Source organism: Trachypithecus francoisi, unplaced genomic scaffold, assembly GCF_009764315.1.
Source record: "Trachypithecus francoisi isolate TF-2019V2 unplaced genomic scaffold, Tfra_2.0 Lachesis_group9, whole genome shotgun sequence".
In the NCBI taxonomy this organism is placed as follows: Eukaryota; Metazoa; Chordata; class Mammalia; order Primates; family Cercopithecidae; genus Trachypithecus; species Trachypithecus francoisi.
Window position 1 is genome coordinate 41,329,376 of NW_022681474.1, and position 23,129 is coordinate 41,352,504.

The window sequence follows — 23,129 nt, forward strand, 5'->3', positions numbered from 1 at the left end:
TGTAGAATGGGGAGCACGTGAATAAGGCGTTTCTATTTTAAGTGAGAAAAATATATGAAGGGAAGTCTTGTGATTTCCAGGTCATGTACCTTAGCAAATTCCAACACAAAGACCATCTCAGTGTCAAAAGGCCATATTCAGAGAGCTACTTCCAAAAAGGCAGGAGTTGGTCCTATACAGAAATAATGTGGTAATATAACCCCTGGAAGAAAATGTGTTTTCAGTTACACCAGGGCCAGGCCCAACCTTTCCCACAAGCTCTTCCTAAATAGGAACTTGGCAATGGGATTAGTTGAGCTGGAGGGGACGTCCTTGGCTTTAGAGGTGAGGCCCATCAGGGTCCAGAGGAAAGTTGGGCAGTTTTTCCTGCTGCTAATAGCACTGAAGAATCAGCATCACATCCATTTTATTAATTTCCTTGACAGACAGCTCTAGTTACCATGCAGGCACCACAAAATCAAAACATACGCATGTCAAGGGGCCCCATCTGTGGTGGGGCCCTGCCAAGGCCCATGTTACATCAACACGAGGAAGCAGAGCACAGCTCCACACACCACATGCTTGGTCCCATGGGCCATGCCCTGGAAGAAAACCACCAGAGTTTGATTGAAAGAGCCAGAGAAGTTCTCTTGGTGACAGTCCTCTATCCTGAGTCTGGGCTTCTCACGTTGAAAATAAGATCCCTGGGAGACACATGGCTACATCTGACTTCAGGGTCTTGTCTCTAAACACAGCTATACAGACCTCCCTGCCACCTCCATTCAGTTCCACCCATGCAGGACAAGAGCAGCCTGGATTAAAGAAGACACTTAAAGGAATGCAATGTCTTTATTTGTAAGCTGGATCTGAGCTCGGAGTTCTGTTGAGCTGAGACCTTTGGCTACATAATGAGCATAGAAGGATTTTTTAAATCAAGGTATCCCTTGCTATTAGTGTTGCTAAAGTGATTGAAGGAGCTCCAAAGCAATTCATTCTTTTATGTAGAGCAATGCTAACTATCAGTTGGCTACATAATGCTGATTTGGCAGGTAAGGACCTAGGTAAACGCCTGCTCTAAATACTATCACTCACAGGTGCCCGTGGTGAGCACTAACACATCTGTGTCCTCATGCTTCCCACCCATCCCTCTTATTGCAACCTAGGCCATTTCCTCAACACCATCAATGAACATGGCAGGGGATTAGGCATCCACATGACAGCAAAAGGCAGGAGGTCTCACACCTTTGATTGCAGAGCTTCTGGCCTCCTTTACGGACCTCGTGCTGACTCATGGACTTCCTAAGGATGTAATTTTCCACCTTGCTAGCTATTAATTCTGCTCCTTACATAGTAAGAGGAAGGATATTAGCCCAGATCCATAGCTAACTGCCTCCCATGCCATATCAGAAAGGCCCAAGCTAGACCTGTCTTACACCCTGGTTTGTCACCTTGACTGCCTAATCTAAGAACAGTCTAAGGATGAGGACTGGAGTGACTGTTATCCCAGGCTCCAGAAGCCTCTTTCGTAGGGGCTGGATGCTCAGTGCAAGGCCCTGGAATCACAGTCCTAACCTGGCCCACCCTGGGAGGACAGAGTTGGTTTTTTTCTCTTTGTCTGCACTGGTGCAGCAGGTATGGCCACCTTGGGGACTTTGGAGTGGCTGCCCAGCCAGCTCCGACAAGGACATGAACACATCCAGACTGCCTCTCTCTCCGTGCAAAGGGCACTGCTGCCGAGGACTCAGTACATTGTTTCGCTCTCCATTCAAACAACCGTGGCGTGTCAGTCCTGCTGGCCTCCTTGATTGTGCAGAAATAAATAAATGAATTATGTTGTTGGGGTTTGGGCTTCAGCACAAACACATGGTCTGCATTTATCCACACAGTGAGAGGTCCACCAGCCACTTGATATAAAAGAGCAGAATGATAATGCTTTTCTTTAGGCGCTCTTTTGCCATATGGAATGTATATAAATCATATTTTTGTTTTAACAGCGGAGGCTTTGTTGATAGATAAACATGTGGTTTATCTAAAAAAAGAGGGGATTGTGCTTTGAACAATCATTTAATGTCCGTGGATGTGCCAAATAAAAATAAAAACATAATTTTGAAAGAAGTTGGCTTCATGCCCAAATCCATAACAAGGAATTTCTCCTTAACCCAAGTGGTTAGAGCCCGTCGATCTGTTTTGAGTTTAAGCTGTGCTCTCTACTCAACCCCACGACAAATGGAATCCTGAGCTAATGTGCTCTAATAAGACGAGACATTACCTTTATGAATGACCTCATGGAGAAGAGGTTGGCAAGCATGGTGGAGAGGCCTTGAGCCAGGCAGCTCTGGGCTATGAAGCCCAACTTCAGCTCTGCGAGGCAGATTGCGTCATCACCTTCTTTCCAATTCCAGCTCGGGATGTTTAGCAGATGGGCCTGGGGAAAGAAAAGCAGGTATGAGACCTCGCTCTGTTAAATGTTCGATTGTTCAACATTTCTTCTGGGAAATGCAGCATTGCCCGACCACTCAGAGCCATCGAGTCTTGCCCTTCTTTTCCCTTGCTGGGGTCTGATGTTTGCTGTTTTATGCAACTCTTCTGCTCATCACACTTCAGTCTCTCTGAACTGTTGCTTCTGCACCTACCAAGCCCAAGTCCTCCCCTGGGTTTGCCATTTAGCCAAATAGAGCCCAGAGGGAATTTCCTCTTGTGACAGACACATCAGCCGGGGTTACTATTACTAGGATGTCTAGCTAAATGGTTAGGTTGAGTCCTCAAATAGACTGTAAGAGTGCCAAATGCCTGTATAATTTCAGTTTCTTTTTTACCTGCCTTTCCAATACTCCAGATCAGTGACTCCCAGGCATCAGGAGCGGGCATCAGAATCACCTGCACAGTTTGTGAAAACACAGATTGCTGACCCCCCACTCCCATCGCCGGCATTTCTGATTCAGTAGATCTGGGGTAAGGCTAGAGAATTTGGCATTTCTCACAAGTTGGAGGTGGCGCTGATGCTGTTGATCTAGGGGCCACACTTTGAGAACCACTGGCCTAAAACATCAGGTGAATCACAATGTCGACGTTTCCAATCTTTTGCAAATGGACTGGTCCTATCCAACCCTTATGTCAGGCCCTGAGACAAGGACCCAGAGGCATGCTCATCCAATTATTTTTAAGTGGCATGAAGCAGAGAGTCATAGACATTGGATGAAAGAATCAAAGTAAGGTTCTCCAGAGTTGGAAAAATCGGCAAAAGACCAAACTAAAAAGATTTACAAGGCTTTCATGTCCAGTACAGCATTTAGGTTAAAAAAAATCAACTATATAAATTCAAAATGAGAAGACCTAGCTTGGCAGCAGGCAGGAGAGAAATAAAAGAAAACAAAACACACAAAGCTAAATGTAAGTGTGTGGGTAACTAAAACCTCAAATTTTAGGCCAGCCATGTGACATTACAGAGAAAACCAGCGTCTACTTGTCAGAAATGCTCTCCAGATCAAGGGAAATGAACATTTCATTCTGCTGCGAACTGGTCAGACTAGTTCCAGAGTACTTGATCCAGTTTTCAGTCAGATTTAAAGAGGGAAAATGATCAACTGAATAACTTCCAGAGAAAAGTGACAAAGACAAGAGGAGGTAGCGTCTGGAAAAGATCTTTTGAGGAACAGTTAAGAGAGCCAGTAATATTTGGCCTGAAGAAGGCTCTCGTCCTCACAGAGACAGGATGATTACATCTGAATACTTCAGGTGTTGCTGTGTCCAAGATTAGATTTGTACTGCTTTGTTCTAGAAGCCAGAATTAAGACTGACTGGTATATATTCCAAGAAAGCAGATTTGTGTCTTGTTTTATAAATGAACTTCCTAAGAATGTAATTTATCTACCAAACAGAGAAGGTTACCTTAAAAAATGAAAGGTCTTTGTCCCTAAGACTGAGTATTTCTCCAAGTTACTATGGAAAGAACGTTTGCGCTGCAATAGGAGGTTGAATCAGACAGCCCTTCTAAGTCTCTGCTAATGCCAAGATTCTATGGCTTTGGAGTTGTTATTTCTCTGCACATCTCAGCAAACACAAGGAGCACCAAGGGAGTCTTCCCTTCACTTTCAGAACAATATACAATAGTTGAACTAGAAAGATGGAAGATTTCATTGTGAAAACAAAAAGCAAGTCCAAGGGTTCCACACTTTGCTTTCAAAAATACCACTCTTGTGAAATTCCTTCTGGCAAAATCCACTTCTGTGACAATCTTGTGCATCCCAAGCCAAAAGTGGTTATTCCAGGGAGAGATGACTGTGCCCTCCCTGATGAGAGCATGGTTAAAATAGTCTCATAGAGGGGACACAGCAAATGGTAATTGCTGTCAAGCTATCAAAGGACCTTCCCCACACTGCAGACTCAATTCCAACAACTAGCCCTACCCTTTATCCCTTCCTTTCTCTGCTCTCCACTGGCTTCAGATGGCCACTTTCCCTTTTACTTCCTGTGCATTGTAGAGAACATATGGGTATAACCTGAGAAATACTGATTTGCAGTAACATCATCTGAGAACCTGAGAAGAATGAGGAGAAATTAAGTTTAAGTAACGAACAACTCAAGCATTGTGGTGAAAGGAGATTTTTTTGGTTGAAGCCCTAAAGAGACACCTCCGAACCTTCATGGCAACTTCAAACAAACAAGCCAAACCTTTCAAAGAAAGTGTCTCCTATCCGCATGTGCTACCTAGGGTATGAGGCTCAGGCATTTCATCCTTGGGTCACCCATGGCCCTGTCTGGTTTGAACTCTGTTGGCATATTTTGAGCTTTCTTTCTCACTGTCCACCTTGACACTTGGCCATGTGATTACATAGAAAAGTTGAGTTTGTTCCTTATATCATGGTTCTTTGCCCTCTTTTTTTGCATTTTCTCCAATGCAGGGAAGGAGTGAGGGTGACCTGCTGAACACTTGGAGGGAAATCTCTGTGCAAGAAACAAAGAGAGGAGACTGACCCAGGAACGTAAATCCTTTGTTTCTGGAAACTTCGTCCTTTTCCATTTAAAGTAATTTGAGTCTGATGAAAAATGCCAGTGTTAGTGCCCAGAAGTCTGAAGGCAAATCCTCTCTCCCTAACTTGGAGAATATAAAGAGCAGATCTGGCAGATCTGGCTGCTCTTCATTTCTGCTACTTCACCACCCCTCCCTCATCCCATGGAAAAGGAACTGGAAGTAGGCTGTCCTGGACAACCAGGAGAGATTAATTTCAGTCCCAGTTCCATCTCTCACTACATACAATTTGGGGAAGCCACCATGAGGAACAAAGAAGTCCATGAAAGAGGAAACGATTTAATATGATTGCCCAAGTGTCAGGTGGACAGTGAGAAAGAAAGCTCAAAGAACTTGCCTCTATCTGCACTGGGCTCATGGGACTTGGTTTCCAGAGATAAAGGCCTCTTTCACTAGAGTCTTTGGGAAAAATAAAAAATCCAGTGACAGGTAAATCATCAGGAGTGACACTTTTCCAAGAAGTTATAAACCAATCTTTCCTTGAAGAGCTTTGAGCCATTTACACTCAAATCAGAAGATGCAGGGCCAGCATGAAAAAGATGGCCAGCATGAAAGCGTTTCTCTCCAAGAATTCTAGTGATATTAAAAGATACAGTTTGGAGAGCATCAGCCCTTCTATAATGCCTACTCTCAAGAACCACAGTTTGGCTCAATGGGCTGTGGCTCCATTTAAAGAGTTGGTGGCAGTAAGCTGTTCTGTCTCTCCACTCACTGGCTGCAGAGTGGTGGCCATGATTTGTGCCCAGGAGAGTTATGCTGTCTGCACAGAGCTTAGATGCCCTGCTCTGAAGTTACCCTGGGATGCTAAAATGCACAGATGGTCCAATGAGTACTAAAGAAGATAATGGATGTCAAAGCTCTTTTAAAACCATAAAATATGACCCAAATGTCTACAATTATGATGATGACAAACTCAGGGCCAGTTTTACATGGAGAGAAAGTAGGCAGCTTCCCTACATCCCTCTAGGCCCTAGAACATCACTATTACTAGATCATAGGGGATTGAAATGCTTCATCTATCAAGACTTTGTCCAATTATGAAATCAGCTATCTCTTGGAATATGTTCATAATGACATAACTTTGCAGACACATGCAAGGTCCTTTCCTGAAAGCAAGTTGTAATGCATGGAGATCTCTAAGCATCTAAGATGAGTGCAGCAAAAAGTGCCAAGAAAGGCGGAAAAAAAAAATGCTGAAAGGGAAGAGGAAGAAAATGTATTGAAAGAGTAGGAAGCATCTCAGGATACAGAGCAAAACTGTGAAGCAGGGTGAAGAATGTCCATTTGCAATTCTACAAGGAATAAAAGACAAACAATGATGAGTGGACGTTTTGTTCTTTCTCTAGAAGAGAGATATGAAAGAAAAACAACAGCAAAATGTCCTGTGTCAAAGTCACTCTATTCCTTGTGTCCTTGTTAATCATCCAAGGATCTGTAAGTGATTCTGCCCAACCCCCAAACTCAAATAGTTTGGGATGGTTCTAAACAAAATGTGTTTTAAGCAAATAATCATGAATTGGTTGATATCTTCCTCATTGTTTCTGAATAATTACAACACAGAGGTTTGCCAAAGACATTCAGGTTGCTATGATCATGTGATTACTGACCAGGGACTGTCTGGATCCTAGGCCAGTTGAGCTACTTTGAATTGGACAAGAACCACAGAGCTAAAATCCTCCTTAATTTCTTGAAGACGCTGCATCAGCACTCATTGGAAAGAGAAAAAAAGGAACTGACAACCCCTTCTAAACATACAACATTAATTTTCCTATTCAATCTAAATTCAGTCAAAAATCTAAACAACAGCTTAAAGCACTCCCACACTAAATGAAATTTCAGATCACAAATGAAAGAAGGAGAGCTCATTGCTGCAGGAGCTGTCACCAGTCACAGCCTTGCTAATAAAATTCACCTCCACCTACAAGGGCTGCCATCAAAAACTTTTCCAGCTTGATGCCTGTGCATTACCAATATCCTCACTTTATCTCTTCAGTGTCCTTGGGACACTGTTTTCCAGAGACAAACAGGCAAATGTGACCTTGGGTGCCCACCACCAAATCTGCTGGCTGGAGAACAACACCTTCTGCAAGGCAGCCACCTGCCGAGGGCTGGGCAGTGGCTGGCAGCAGTCAGCCATTCTGGGTGGTGGGCCAGTCACCGACAGCAGGCTGCACTCAGTGACGGCCTCTGATGGGCCTCCACACAGCAAAATGGGCCAGCATTTGCCAGCAATTAAGAAATAACGGCATGGCGCTGGTGCATTTGGCAGAATGGGGTTTTCTCTGCATCACCTGACTGCCTATTTTGTAGGGAATATGGCCCATAAGAGGGGGTACGCTGTCACTCATAACCCAGCAGGGAGTTATTCTGTGCAGACAGGACACCTGGCTCCAGGTACTGTGCAGCCTCCGGTTTCTAGGCTTCATTAAGGACATAACTAGTACCGCATCAAATGGAGAAAGGTGCCACCTTCCCTCGCCTAAAGCTGTTTTTTTGGAAGTTTACTGACTGGACGAGAGAAGGAGCACTGCCTTTGAATGAGACACTGGACTCTGGTTTACTGAGAAGTAATCACAGGGAAACAGCATAGACTCTGACATTTGTCTCCTTTCTAATCAATCCCCCATTGTAAGCTATAACACAAGGAAAATTCCTTTCTGTTTAATTTCTGGATAGCTTCCTATTTTTCTGATTCAACTCTGCAAATTCTCATCTTGACTCTGGAAATGTGTTCCACATTACACTCTTACAGAGCACATTACGCACTCACTAGTTCACCTGGTCTCAGATAGAGAAATCCTATCGCTCATTTGCCTGGAGCATTCTACACCTTAACTGCTAAATCCCCAAGGACACAAAATAGGGCTTCTCCTTCACTGATATTCCTGCTGGTGTCAGGGAGAGTGCTAATCACACAGTAGGTGTTCAGTAAATATTTACTGAATAAATAAATGACTGCAGCACATACAAATGAAAGTTGTTGTAACTTAAGTATGGATGTGATCTAAGAGTACATCAATAGTTCTGAAACTCGGGTTTCAATAGACACTTCCCAAATGAATGAATCAGTACGTGAAGGAGCATCCTTCCAGTGACCAAATGCAAACACGTTGTTTGGACTCAAGAAATGGGCCGGGCACAGTGGCTCATGCCTGTAATCCCAGCACTTTGGGAGACCGAGGCGGGCGGATCACCTGAAGTCGGGAGTTCGAGACCATCCTGACCAACATGGAGAAACCCCATCTCTACTAAAAGTACAAAATTAGCCGGATGTGGTGGTGCTTGCCTGTAATCCCGGCTACTCAGGAGGCAGAGGCAGGAGAATCGCTTGAACCCGGGAGGTGAAGGTTGTGGTGAGCCAGGATCATGCCATTGCACTCCAGCCCGGGCAACAAGAGTGAGACTCCATCGAAAGAAAGAAGGAAGGAAGGAAGGAAGGAAGGAAGGAAGGAAATAAATAAATGTCCCAGGAAGATTTTTAACAGTTACACCTCTTTACCCAGGTCTTTGAGTTGCGCACATGTGAACACACGAGTGTGTATGTGTGTGAAGCTGTATAATGAGGAAGAAGAGGCTGGACCTGTGGATGTGTCTTCAGGCCTGGAGCGGGCTCCTGCACTCCTACCTTGTTGTGATACTGCAGCATTTGAGTGATGATTCTTATCTTCGGATGGTAGTTCTTTATGGAGATTACTCTGAAAAAGAAAGAACCAACACTGAGACAGGTCTGCCTTATGCATGGTGTCTGATCAAAAGATCAATTTTATTATCTCCAAATGGGGTACCCATGGGACTGAGGTAGGAGGCAGGACTTGATTCCAGAGGCAGGGCTCAGATACCAGACAAAATTGAGGACTAGCTGAAACAGGGATGGGGCAGAAGCAACTTTCCACTGGACACGCCCAGCAGTGTGCCCTGTCAGTTTACCATTGCCATGGCAACATCCAGGAGCTTCCCTATATCCTCTAGGCCTTAGAACATTACTATTACTAGATCATAGGGGATTGAAATGCTTCATATTTCAAGCCCATTGTCCAATTATGAAATCAACTATCTCTTGGAATATGTTCATAATGACATAACTTCACAGGCACATACCAGGTCCTTTCCTGAAAGCAAGTTGTAATGCATGGATGAATTCCAGTCCCAGTTCCATCTCTCACTACATACAATTTTGGGAAGCCACCATGAGGAACAAAGAAGGCCGTGAAAGAGGAAACCCTTTAATACGATTGCCTAAGTGTCAGGGTGGACAGAGAGAAAGAAAGCTCAAAGAACTTGCTTCTATCTGTACTGCGCTCATGGGACTTGCCTTTCTATGGCAATGACCGAATGACCCAGAAATTACGACCCCTTCCCTAGAAATTTTTGCATAAGCTGCCCCTTAATCTGCATGCAATTAAAAGTAGGTGTGTGTATATATATATATATGTATGTATATATATATGTATATATGTATATGTATGTGTATATATATATGTATATATGTATATATATGACAGCAGAACTGCCCAGAGCTGCTACTCTATCGTGTAGCCCCCTCTGCAGGAGCAGTCACGGAGCTATAATACTGCTGCTTCAATAAAGCTGTTTCCTTCTGCCCTACCACCAGCTTGCCTTTGAATTCTTTCCTGGGGGAAGCTAAAAACCTTCATGGGCTAAGCCCCAATTTGGGGCTCAACTATCCTGCATCAGGACCAGCAGCCAGGGCTATCCTGAGGGGTTGCAGACACTGAGCCAGGTGAAACAGTGTTCCCACCACCATACCTCTTGCTAGTGCGAAAACAAAATCACAAAACAGCCGCAGTCTGTGTCCAGGGCATGAAAAATGTGACGGCCCCTGGAATGCATTGGGGATGGGATGTATACATGTGTGCTGGCGAGTGGGGGTCCTGGAGCAGGGGATGCCAGCTTATTGCCTATGCAGACATCGAAAGCAAGCCCAAATCATGGGGCCTCAGAGGTTTGCAATCTCCCACACCCTAGGGACTAGCCCAAAATAATCTGCTGAGTTCAATTCTCCAAGTTAACAACTTGAGACAACAATGACAAATCAAACAAGCAGGATGACAAATGGTTCTAATTGTGACACACACTTGGCCACTATCACAAAAAATGATTTCTAAGCAGGGCTCTTAGGATGAGATCAAGGACTCAGCCTTCCATAGCTAATAGAGAAAATGATGACTTAAACGCTGGTTAAAAATAAGTGCCAAGGCATTGCGGGGATCACGATCTGGTGGAAAATTGTCTCCTACCTGCCCTCAGTCCAAACTCAACGTTAAGCATGGCCTGCAGCCACCCCAGCCCTCACATGTCCTCCCCACATCAATCATGGTGCTAAAGGGAGTGGCAGAGGGCAGATGAATGGAAACACCTGGGTTCCAGTCACAGCTATTGTACTAATGAACTGCGCGACCTTTAGGAAAACCCTGGGCTCTCTGTTCCTGTTTCCTCATCTGGACACTGGGAGCAACAGTACCTGCTTTATTTACTTCACAGGCTTGGTATGAGCAGCAAATGGGAGACCAGATGTGAAAATGCTTTGAAATCATTAAAAGTTCTCTCCACGTGTAAGTTATGGTTTTTGTCATTACCGAGTCTGTCAGAAGTGACATTGTACATTTCCTTCTGTGACAAGGAAGGCTAAAGAATGGAATTCCACAGAAAGGCCCACCTCCTAAGCCTAATCAGAAATGCAAGTGCATTTATTATGACGCCCCCACAAAATTCCCACCTGGCAGTGCTCCCCACTTCACCCCCTTTAGTGCAGAAACGGAGAGAAGGCAGCCAGGGAGCAGCTTTATCTGAAAAGCTGCAACTTATGAATTTAGGAAATGGATCGCGCTAAAGCCTCTCCCAGCACAAATTCACGCTGGGTTTTTGCACTTGAAGGATTTCATTTTATTTTTGAAAAAGTGTTGTGTTGGCCCATGCTTATAACTCAAGGACTCTGAGCCTCTGTCAGCCCTGCCTTGCAGTTCACAGCTTCAGCCAGTTTTCTGCATTAGCTCATTTCAAATGGATCTTTGACATTTTAATTTCAAAGGAGGCAGATTGGTCTCATTAAACTGAGGAGGAAGGAGGATTATACAAATAAGAGAAAGACAAAGCCCATTTTTAACCCTGAACTTCCCACTTCTTTTTGCTGCCAGGGCCTCAGTTCTGGCTCTACTTAATTACGTTTCTGATACTACCTTTGACCAGTAATTTCTTTTTTTTTTTTTTTTGAGACGGAGCCTCACTTGCTCTGTTGCCCAGGCTGTAGTGCAATGGCACAATCTCAGCTCACTGCAACCTCCGCCTCCCAGGTTCAAGCGACTCCCCTGCCTCAACCTCCTGAGTAACTGGGATTACAGGCACACGCCACCACACCCAGATAAATTTTGTATTTTTAGTAGATAAGGGGTTTCACCGTGTTGGTTAGGCTGATCTCGAACTCCTGACCTCATGATCTGCCCATCTTGGCCTCTCAAAGTGCTGGGATTACAGGCGTGAGCCACTGTGCCCGGCCCTTGACCAGTAATTTCTATGCCTCCTCATCCTGCCAGTCACCCTAGTACCTATGTGTCTTCATATTAACCCTACCACAGTTAGGGTTTAAATAAAATACTACAATTAAGAGAAACACCCATTTCAAAGCTATTACTCAGGTAGCCCCAAACATCTCTGTGGAGTCAAAACGTTAAGCTTCATCTTCTTTTGGTTTTCCATTTGGAATTTTGAAGATAGTGAAGCCAGGTTCCTTAAAGGGTTACTTTTTTTTTTTTTTTTAATCATTTCCAATGACAGAAAAAGGTGTCTAAAGTTGAAAATCCTTCTTACTTCAAAGAAAGGAACAAGTGACACATCCAAGCCTGATTCTGGTGTAGCCACTGTGCATCTGGTGTAGCCACTGTGCAGCTGTAACTGATTTGGGAATGGACCCAGGTATGTTGCCAGAATCTGTTCCACCCTCTCTCCACAGCCTGGCAAGCCCAATGCTTAGAAGAGTTCAGGCATCAACTTCCTTAAAATGACCTCACTAAGCATATTGCCAAAGAAAAGTGAGTGGCAAGAGAAGATGGTGCCAGATGTTGCCTGCCAGACACAAGGACCAGATGCTTAGGGGAGGACTGGCTCCTCTGGGATGCACTGGAGGAATTCCCCCACCTCACTGATGGGGAAGCTCCTGCCACTTGGGGCCACTGATGGAAAGCAAAGACAAAGGCGATGCAAACATTGTCAGGACATAAGGGTAACTTCCTGACCTTCAACCTCAGGTAAGTTCCCAGGAGGCAGTTAACCAAGCCACAGGGAGAAGGGAAACCTTTGGCCCAAAAGATGGCTGTTCATAGTTAGGTAAAAGTTTCTGGGAGTGCGGTGGGACCGAAATCCCACTGAATTTAGCTCCTCTCTCCAGAAGCTTCCCTTTATCATTTCCTCTCAGCCCTCTTAACTCTTCTGCAATTTATTCTAGAGAAAAGACAAACTCCAAAGGGCCTCTAACTACCTGGAGCAAAATGCCTTGTGACTACTGGGTTTATGCAAGGAACAAAAACTGAACAATTGCTTTTTTCTGAATTAGGAAAAGAATAAAGTATTGGAGTTGGGGCCGAGATCAGCAGTTGACAGGCCTAACCCATGTGCACAAAAAGGACTGGGCAGTGTTTCCCAGGGTGACCTCCCCTAGAAGATGTTCTGCAAAAGAAAAAAAAAAAAAAAAAAGGAAGGCAGGGCATGGCAGGGCCACGGTGGCACACTCCTGTAATCCCAGAGTTTTGGGATGCCCAGGTGGGAGGATCACTTGAGGTTAGGAGTTCATCAAGATCAGCCTGGGCAACACAGCAAGACCCTGTCCTTGCTTAAAAAAAAAAAAATCTGGCCATGTGGTGTGGCACATTCCTATAGCCTCAGCTACTTGGGAGGCTGAGGTGAGAGGATCCTTTGGGCTCAGAAGTTCAAGGTTACAGTGAGCTCTGATTGTGTCCCTGCACTCCAGCCTGGGTGATAGTATGAGACTCTGTCTATACAAAAAAAAAAAGGGTGCGGGGAGGTGGGAAAGGAGCGGAGCCTTATAGTCAAATAGGTTTGGAAAGTGTTCTATAGTACGTTATCTCAGAGATGCATATTAGTATTAAAAGCACTGAAAAGGCTTTCAAGAAAGAACATTAATTTTGGGAAACTGGAAGAAACAGCCTAACTGGTCGCTAAACTCCCCTGGGGTGATAGGAATCAATATGCTGTAGACATACTTGGAAAGCCCTAATAAGGATTTTCTCAGCCTCAACACCATTAACATTCTGAGCCAGACAATTCTCTGTTGTGGGGACTGCCCTGTGCATTGCATCCCTGGGCTCTACCTATCAGATTCCAGCAGCACGGTCCCTTAGTTTTGACAACCAAAAACATCTCCAGACATTGCAAAATGTCCCCTGGGGGCATCTGCCTTTAGTTAAGATATCTCAGGCCCATTTCCCTTAGGGAACATGGTACTTTAATTCAGGCCAGCACCCATCTCAATCTATTTTCTAGTTCTGTCTCAAGGAATCTCAAACCCAAGGCCAGCTGTAAGCCCCAGAGCTGCCACCTGCTGAGGGTGAGCTTCCTGTGGGTGACACTCTGTGTGCCACTGCCCCAGCCCACACAGACAGCCTTGGTTCCCCCAGGCCTATGCAGGTGATGAGTTGTAGGGTGGTTTGTGGGGCAAACAGGCCTCACAGAGACAGTCCTCTGCAGAAGACCCAAAAGGGCTGTGAACGGCCACAGACTGCTAAGTCCAGGGCCTTCCCCAGCGTCCCAAGAGTTACCTCATGATGTTCGAGGCATCCTCCGCATCCGGGTCAGCGCAGTACTTGTTGGCAAGGATCAGGCAGGCATCTGCTGACTCTATCTAAGACACCGAAAGGAAAAATCACAGAACACAAACATATAAATAGCCACGCTCAACTGTAGTCTCTCTCTGTTGACAGCTCTTGGGGAAGCTGGTGCTTTGCAAAGAAAAAAAAAAAAAAAAAACCAATCCTGAGAGCCTGAGAAATTACAGTTTTTGTCAAAAGTGTAGGTTACAAGTTCTTGTTATGGTATAAACATTTCATCTTGTTGCTGTTGGAGGGTACAACATGTACCTTGGTAATTATGCTTTTCATCTGGCATCGTTGCTTACTTGTAGGATTTCCACATTTCTTTAAATAACAATTAATTAAGCCTTTCAGTCTCCTCCCCAACTTCTTTTTCAACCATCTGCACCATCATCCTAATTCTTCCTATCAGGAGTTGGAGGTGGGTGGGTTAAATCTCTTCTCTCCAGTTAGCAAGTTAACTGAGTATTGGGGATTCAGAAATATACACTCTGAAGTCTTTCATCTGACCTTTTTCACATCTTCATTTTCTATAGGCTAGGAAGAGATCAGAGCTCTAAATCAGATAACATCACCATATTGCTTAGTACTGAATTAGTATTCAGATATTTAAAAGACAACAAATCTATGTATGAAATGATGTGTTACAGTTGAACTCAAAACATACCTACTGACTTATCCAAACACGAGCCCACAGGGGTTTATTCCTTAGAGGGGACCATGAGTTTGATGTGCTAACGATTGCTTGCATTTAAATTAGGTCCACGAACAATAATAATTGTCCCTACATTCTCATAAGATTTTACATAAGCAATGACTTGGGTTATGTCTGGATAATATTAAGATTAACTGGACTCTATAAGCATAAGAATTCTTATGCTAGTTCAGGTCTGCAATCTGTCCTACTTGGTATGCTGTACTTAATAGATCATTCCTGGATTTTGAGGGAGGCCATAATATCCTCTATGGTATGTCACAAATCGTCTCTGATTTCTCTAATAATGCAAAGAAAGAATTTATCCAAATCCTTTTGGATTATTCATCCTGGCCAATTATATTATTTACAGAATTATGCGGTGACCACAGTTAGCATTTAGACTTCAGTGAATTCATTATATTAATGTACACCCCCTGGCATGCAAATATTGAGCATACTTATAAAATCTATATTACATAAGTAAAGTAGCAGATGCTATTTTGCCTCATACCTTTCCCTTCTAAGCCTCAGGTGTGCTTTATGAGAAGGTTCTAACTTACCAGGTTCCGGAAAAAAAGATTCGCCCATTATCAATGATATCAGATAACTGTATGTTTAGTTTTACACCGTGAGTCTTAGATGGGGAAAAAAGAAAGTTGAAATGTTTTATAGCTTAGTAAAATTTTATTTTATATTTTAGCCTGATGTTTCTTTCAGATGTAAATAAGAGATGTCAGAGCTATATTGAGTCCAACTTAAGTGTTTAATATAGGAATTGCTCGATTATTACGTTGAATAAAGACTACTGGGTCCATACAACTAGTCTACTTCCTTGATGAGTAGCTGATTTTGAGGAAACCAGCAAAGTAAGTTTCATGTTATGACCAGTCCAAGTGTGGGATGGTTATAGGTAGTCTTGCATATGCCACCAGAAGGAGGTCCTGGGACCAGTGGAAGGGTGATGTCAAGGTTGCTGGTATGTGATTGATCTCATTAGGTGTTTAGGAGATGACTCGTGGCCAACGTAGGAGGTGTGTCCCCTCACCACAGAGTCAGAAATTCCCCCAGCCCCCCACCAAATGGAATAAAACCAGAAGTAACCTCTTCCTCCTTACCTTGACTCTTGCAAGATCGTGTGGATTGAGGACTGAACCCTGATAAAATTCCACCTGAGTAAAATGTCGTTTGAACAGAGCTTCGAGCTCCAGGTTGGGGGAGATGCTACACAGGGAGAGAAGAAATCACTATTAATTTAATGGACTTGGGGGTTTCAGCCTCCATGGGCTCCTTCCTCTCTAATTTCCACAGGGAGCCCAGGGGAGAGGCTGTGACCTACAGTCGCCCTTTTGCTTGCCATAAATAAAAGACTCACACTTAAGAGAAGTAAAACCCCAGCCCAACTGAAAACCAAACCAGTACCACGGTAAAAGAAAGAGGCATGGGCTTTAGGAAGGCCAAGACCTCAGGGCAAATGTCTTATCTTCGGTATGAATGGAATTCCTATCTTATAAATAGGGAAGCTGGGCCACGCCACTAGTGGGATGGCTCATTCTATGTGGACTGTGCCACAGGGTGCCCAGATCCAGTGTGATTTCTGGATGTGTCTGGGAGAGTCTCTGGACGAGAATGGCATTTGAATCAGTGAATTCAGTAGATTGCCCTCCTTTGTGGGAGCAGGCATCATCCAGTCCTTTGAGGGTCTGAAGAAAACAATAAAGCAGAGGACAGAGGTATTTGTCCCTTTTCCTTCTTGCCTGCCGGCTTGAACTGGGCATCTCTTGTCATTCTCCTATCCTTGGACTGGGGTTGACATCTTTTTTGACTCTCTGGCTTTTAGACTCACACTGAATTACACCACCAGCTTTCCTGGGTCTCCAGTTTGCTGGTGGCAGACAGTGGGACTTCCCAGCCTCTGTAATCAAATAAGCCAATTCTTCCTAATAAATCTCTCTAGAGATAGATAGATAGAGAGATAGATAGATGCATCAATATATAGATACCTATGTATATCTGTATTAGATATATTGATACATATGTTTCCTATTGACTCTCTTTCATTGGAGAGCCCTGACTAATACAATCAAGGATTAGCCGAAGGTTCCCCTGGGAGAGCTATCCTGCTGTTCCCTCCATCATGAACCTTATCTCTGCTTCTGTGTCTCATGGACTTCTCATCCCCCAAGGCCTGGATCAAAAAGTGTCACTCTGAGCAGCCACAGACAGACTTAATTTACTCTCATTATTGTTCTTGATTCACACACGGTATATGCGACTCATCACACTTCTTGGTGCTGGGCTGTACTGATACCTTTCTCTTTGGAGGACGAGGATTAAACAAGTGACCTATTTATTCATTTGTTAATTCTACAGAGATGAAAAAGACTATCCATAAGGAACTGTGCGAGGTACTGGGAGATGATATTTACTTAGAACCTACTATATGCCAGGGACTGGGCTAAGATAACACTTGCCAAACATTTGTGAAGTCCATAATGATAATAATAGTAATAGTTAATGTTTTCTAACATTTACTATATGGCAGACAACTTTTAAATAAATAATAGTAAAACAGTATTATAAATAAATAAGTAAAATAAATACTATTTATTTTATTTTATTTTACTTGGAGTCTATGTCTGTCACACAGACTGGAGTGCAGTGGCAGGATCCTGGCTCACTGCAACTTCCCAGATTCAAGCGATTTTTGTGCCTCAGCCTCCAGAGTAGCTGGGATTATAGGCATGTGCCACCATGCCTGGCTAATTTTTGTATTTTTAGTAGAGACAGGGCTGTGCCACCTTGACCAGGCTGGTCTTAAACTCCTGGCCTCAAGTGATCCACCCACCTAGGCCTCCCAAAGTGCTGGGATTACAGGCGAAGCCACCACGCCTGGCCTTGATGAGTATTCATTTAAATCTCAAAACAACCCTATAGGAAGGTATGTTATTAACCCAGAGCTTCAAGAGGTTAATTAACTAGGCTATCTACTGTAAGTCTGACATTGATAGACGTTAGGAATACAAAGGTGAATCCTAGCAATGGAAGCATTAGCAGCCAGGTTTTCTTTTTCTGAGACAGGGACTGGGGTGCAGTAGTGCAATCTTGACTCACAGCAACCTCTGCCTCTCAGGCTCAAGCCATCCTCCCACCACAGCCTCCAGAGTAGCAAGGGCTACAGGCATGTGCCATGTGCCACTATGCCTGGCTAGTCTTTCTATTTTTTGTACAGATGGGGTCTCACTGTGTTGTCCAAGCTGGTCTCAAACTCCTGAGCTCAAGTGATCCGCCCACCTTGGCCTCCCAAAGTACTGGGATTACAAGCATGAGCAACCACACCTTCCCAGCTTGTTTATTCAAACTAAAGCAGTGGATGAGAGAAAGTGGCTGCCTATGCGAATCTGACCAGTCTTTCAGACCCATGACATGTCATACCTTATTCAGAAGCCTGTCCGGATAATACCATAGACTGATGCTCCTTGAAAGAGATGTCCCCAGTCACTTCTGCCACCTGATCAAAATGACTTCAGCATCCCTTGGATAACACAGGGTCGATGTTGTCTCTAATGGTTGCATGTGTGTTCATCTTGAAATGCCCGACCCATATGGGGGCACAGCCTACACCCCACACCTCTAGTGAACTTTCCAAAAACACTCAGCAGAGGATGGGCCACACAGCAGGTCATCAGTGGCTAAGCACTGAATGGAACCTGTGGGTACCTGCTCCTGTGCTAACATAGCCTGGTCTGTTTTTTCAAAGTTTGGAGAAATCAGTGCAGAAAAGAAAAATGCTAGTGCCCCAACATGGTAACAAGTCAGAAGTCTAGCATTCTGTGAGCAAATGCCAGAGGATGGTGATCCACAAAGCAGGGAGTTTGTAGGGAAGCCGACCTCAGTGGAACCTCAGAGTAGGACCGAGTGCTGGGTAGCCAGCATGTCAAGCCAACACAGACATGTTAGCTTTGTCCTGAACTTTTGCAATGTGATACCAGGACTGGTCCCATGACAGCCCCATGTCCGTAAGACAACTACAGTACCACATATGTCACCATAGTGGAGCCCCCTAATTCTCTCCATTCCTGGGGCAGACTACCTGTTACCTAAAAAGAGGATTAGGCAAAGTTGAAAACCTCAACATTGGGTAGAAGGGAGCTACCTTGCTTTCATCCCCTGTAAAACACACAAGACCTACCTCCTAAGTGGAATATACAACCAAATATATGTTATTTTTCAGGCGGATAGCTAACACTTATTGAAGACTTACTGCATGCCTGACTCTGCTCTGCACATTTCATATGGATTAATTCATTTCATTCTCATCACAGCCCAACTAGGTAGGAACTACTATCATCTCCATGATTTATGGATGAGGAAGCTGAGGCACAGGGAGGTTAAGTAACTTGCTCAGCCAGTAGTTGGTTGAGTCAGGATTCAGATCAGGGAATCTGAGTCCAGAGTATGTATTTTTACTCTGTGGAGTAAATGGGAGCCTGTATGCATAGTGACTGGCTAGGGTCCCACGCTGGGGGTTCCTAGGAGCGGCAGTTGTTACTACTATTACCTCTGTCCTGCTTCCTCTTAAGTTGGTGTCTTACTTGGTCACCAACTCACTTCTGCACTCCTAACGTATCCACACCATACAGCTAATCATTCCACTGCAGACACTGTGGACACGCCAGATTAAGGGGACAATGATGATGACTTGGACCCACAGTGAGCTTCCCTATTATTTCTTCCAGAGATAAACTTGGATGTGGTCCCAGAAGTGCCTCCACAGAGGCAGGCTCTGCTCTCATCATTGAACCAGTGTGTTGCTTCCCTTTCCATTGGTTCTGCAATATCTTCTCCAATGAGGCCAGTAGGGATCATGGCTTATCCAACTCTGGTCCCATCCCCAGTGCCATTCCCCCAAGACCTCCACTCTTATAGACATTCAGGGAGTCCCTCGCAGGGTGTGTGGTTGAGCAGAGGGTCTGACAGCAGTAGGAGGCTCTTACTTATGAAGAAAAACGATCTCCACATTGACGTCATCCCGGTCCTTATGCAGAAAGTCCTTCAGGAAGTTGGAAACACTCTCCAGAGTGATGTGTCCACAGACCACAATGTGCCTGAACGGGAGAGGCCAGTTAGATCAGGCCAGGCGCCACGACAGGACCCCACATCCCACCCCCTGGCAAGACAGCAGAAGCGAGGCAGCTGCAGGGGAAACATTCATCTCCTCCCTCAGCCTCCATAAAAGCCCAGCTCCCATCCCCGGAGGGCAGTGAGGCAAAGCAGCGGTGCTAGCAGGTGCTCAGAGACTCCTAGACAGAAAAGGCATATGGCTCCTCACCTGATGCTGCACAAAATCCTATTAAAAGCCCAACCATTTGGCCAAGTGGTTTTATGCATTTAACAATAAGTGACATTATGCTTGCGCTTAAATGCTGCATTATCAAGTCCCTTGCAGATTCATATCTCTCCCTTTCTGCCCACAAAGCGTACTCCGGGGAGATTTACTGTATGAGTCTTGGTTTATGACATAGAGCTTATCAGGTAATGAGATAACAAATCTTGCTGAAATGATGATTTTGTGTGTAAGAAAGCAGACTTTTATCAGGGTGGCTAATGTGCGGCCTGACACGTTATAGGCTCTGCTGGCCATAAGCAGTAAAAAGGAAATTTTGCATTTTTCCACTATAACTCCTCCGACAATGGGGGCATGTAACACTTTACAGTAAGTGAGCATTACTCAGGGCTAAATGGGGCTGGGATGCCTATGGAATGGAAGATCATGCCAGCTGGCTGTGAGTCCCCAGAGGGCTACTTCCTTAGGGTGCCTGGGATTTCCAGGAGAGCCAAAGGAATTTACCTCAAGATAGGGAGATGCCGGGAAGGGAAGAGGCTGGAATTGCTTGCCTTGTTTGAGGGTAGTTTGGACTTGTTTCTGGAAGTAGTGGCTCACATGGAAGACATGAGCCCCTCTTCCACAATTGTTGAGACTGACAGTCCCTCCAACTGCTCTGGGTTCCTGGACCAATATGACTTTGTTGGCCACTTATATGTGCCACATAATGCCCAGTCAGGAGTAAGCATTTGATGCAAGAGTCAGCTGCAAAACAAAAACCCGGGGACTGACTGTGGAGATAAAAACCACTGGCTTCTAGTGAAGAGACTGTATGTAGCAAGAGGCTCGACTCCTGTCACTGTGCCCCCCAGGCTGATAGGGACAGAAGCTGAATCTCTAGCTGCATGTTGAGACTTGGGCAGGTGGTGAACATGCAGCATGGTAATTTCCTGGGTAAAATTTAGAATGGCCATGTCCCTTGCACTTCATAATCGCTCTGTGCACATTCCAATAAGGCAGAAAGCTCATTGGCTGGAGGTGGCTCATAATAGGAGGCAGTGATGATGGCTTATGCAATGTTCCATTAGATGCCATTATAAGAGCCTGCCCTTTCGTTGTAATTTGGTGCGTGACTAAGTATGTGAGAATAATGCAGTAAACTCATTGGTGAAAGGATAATGATGCAGAACAAAGAGTAAATCAATAATATGCACGATACAGTTAATAATATCACCATTATAGACTGTTATTGTTACGGTGGTGTGCTTAGCAATCAGGCACGCAGCAGCCACCAAGGGGAGGGAAGAGTGTCAATGAGCTACTTCAGAAGAGACATCTTAACATGATCACTTCGCTCTCCTGCTAGGTTGATGAAGGTCCCTTAGCCACCCATCCAAATTTTATGCTCAAAGCCCATATGACTAACCCCCTCATTAGTATACGATGAGTAGTATGAGGCTAATATAGTGTAACACACAGTATATCAGAATACACAATATAGATTAAACACTTGGATGATATGCATTTTATCATATATTTTAAAATGTTTCTTGTGGCACATGTACATTTACATGGACAAAATACTTCAAATAAATTTGCATGTTCGGAATAAGATTTCGGACTTTGAATTTGCCAAATATGTTTGAAGTGAATGAGAAACAGGATTCCCCTACTGACCTAACTTCCTTGCAACTGGCAATAGGGCTACTTTGCCATTCTAATGTCTTCTGTGCATAGACTTCCAAGATTAGGAGCAAAGCCAACGTGAATCCAATGCGTGGGTATCTCCACAGGACAGATAGGTGGTTGAGGTTGTTCTCATCACTTGGATGTGAAAGTAAGCCAGATGTGATTCCCTGCTCTGCGACCAAGGGTGTGGGCAAGGTACTTATTCCCATTCAATGCAGGAGGAAGCTGAGAGGTTAATACCATCTAGCCAGCCTCCTGTGCCAGGCATTGTAAAGTTCGAAGTTCTATACCAGCATAAGCCTGGTTATTACTCAAAGCTAGACTCAAATCAATGATAGGTCTGGGGAAATGCCTGAACATTCATTCTTCCTACCCAGGATGCAAAGAACTGAATGAACGTCAGCCAGCATCCCTCCTCCTCTCCTGAAATCATTCATCCCTAGGAAAGATGTGTGAGAAGTGCAAGGGGAAAAGATGAGTTCCCCCCTCTCACCCTTGAATCGAAAGCTCAGCTGGCTGATTTATTCAGCCTTAGAAAAAGTCAGGGTTCTCTTCCTTGAAAATGTGCTGGGTACATATAAAATATATTCCAATGCAATCAATATTATCCCTTAAGCCTTTAATTAACTTTTACTTCTCTTAAGAAGTAGACAAATGTTGGCAAGAGCGAGGAGAAAAAAAGGATTGACTTTTTTCATTTGGTGCTAGCTATCCAATACCATTGTAGACAATTGAAAATATATATCTTTTAGCCACAGTGTGATTTCTGGGGTGGAGAGCTGTCTTTATCAAAAAGGGAAGAAAAAAATCTTCCTTCAACGTAATTGGTATTTTTGCTCAGAAAAAAGCGAGATTGATTGAAAGCAGATTGCCTTTTTGCCCAAGGAGAGTTATTAGGTACATTATCATGGCAACCTTGGAGAACCCATATTGTTCCAATCTGTCCTATATCTGATTTGAAGATTTATGGTCTCCCCATTTTGTGCCAATAATCATTTCCCTCCATTTTGTTTTCCATACAGTGAAAGTTATCAAGGAGCCCACATATTGAAAATGTTTGAATGCAGTTAGAATTGATGGATGGGGAGAAGCTGCCTCTAACTCAGCAGTCGGTATTAGGAGATCTGCTTCTGCCAGCCTGTGTCTGAGGAGGGCCCTGCAAGAGCATGAGGGATGGATGGTGAATGGGAAACATTTATTTACCAGAAATATTTTCAAGAATTTTGAAGATTCTAGGGCCATAGTTTGGGGAAGGATATTATTGCAGGAAGAAGAGAACTAGAATTTATTGCATCCTCAATTATTAGAGATATCATCAAAAATATGCTAAGATAGAGAGCAGGGTGTGACCTCATTGGAGGCAGAGTAATGGTTGTTCACGGGGCATGATTTGAAGAATGCCCAAAAAGACCCCCATCCAAAGTTATCTCTGTTGGGTTCCATGACACCTACATATCTACCATGTGAGATTCATACTCTGATAGCCCTGTGTTTACTCAGCTCAGACACTAAATAACTAAATAGTCATGGACAATGTAGCAATTTTGCATTTACAATTAAAAATCCAGAGCC

General features: G+C 44.2%; 1 protein-coding gene across 13 annotated transcripts in view; it reads right to left on the bottom strand.

Moving 5' to 3' along the window:
• The window catches only part of KCNMA1 (potassium calcium-activated channel subfamily M alpha 1), a 781,341-nt gene that overhangs the window by 196,587 nt on the left and 561,625 nt on the right, over positions 1–23,129 (bottom strand). For all 13 annotated transcript variants that reach the window (XM_033209826.1, XM_033209813.1, XM_033209812.1 and 10 more), the window contains exons 10-14: positions 19,540–19,650; positions 15,661–15,766; positions 13,798–13,880; positions 8,634–8,703; positions 2,249–2,404 (exon numbers count right to left, since the gene is read on the bottom strand). In XM_033209826.1, coding sequence (XP_033065717.1) covers positions 2,249–2,404; positions 8,634–8,703; positions 13,798–13,880; positions 15,661–15,766; positions 19,540–19,650 — 526 coding nt within the window. The remainder of the gene's footprint in view (positions 1–2,248; positions 2,405–8,633; positions 8,704–13,797; positions 13,881–15,660; positions 15,767–19,539; positions 19,651–23,129) is intronic.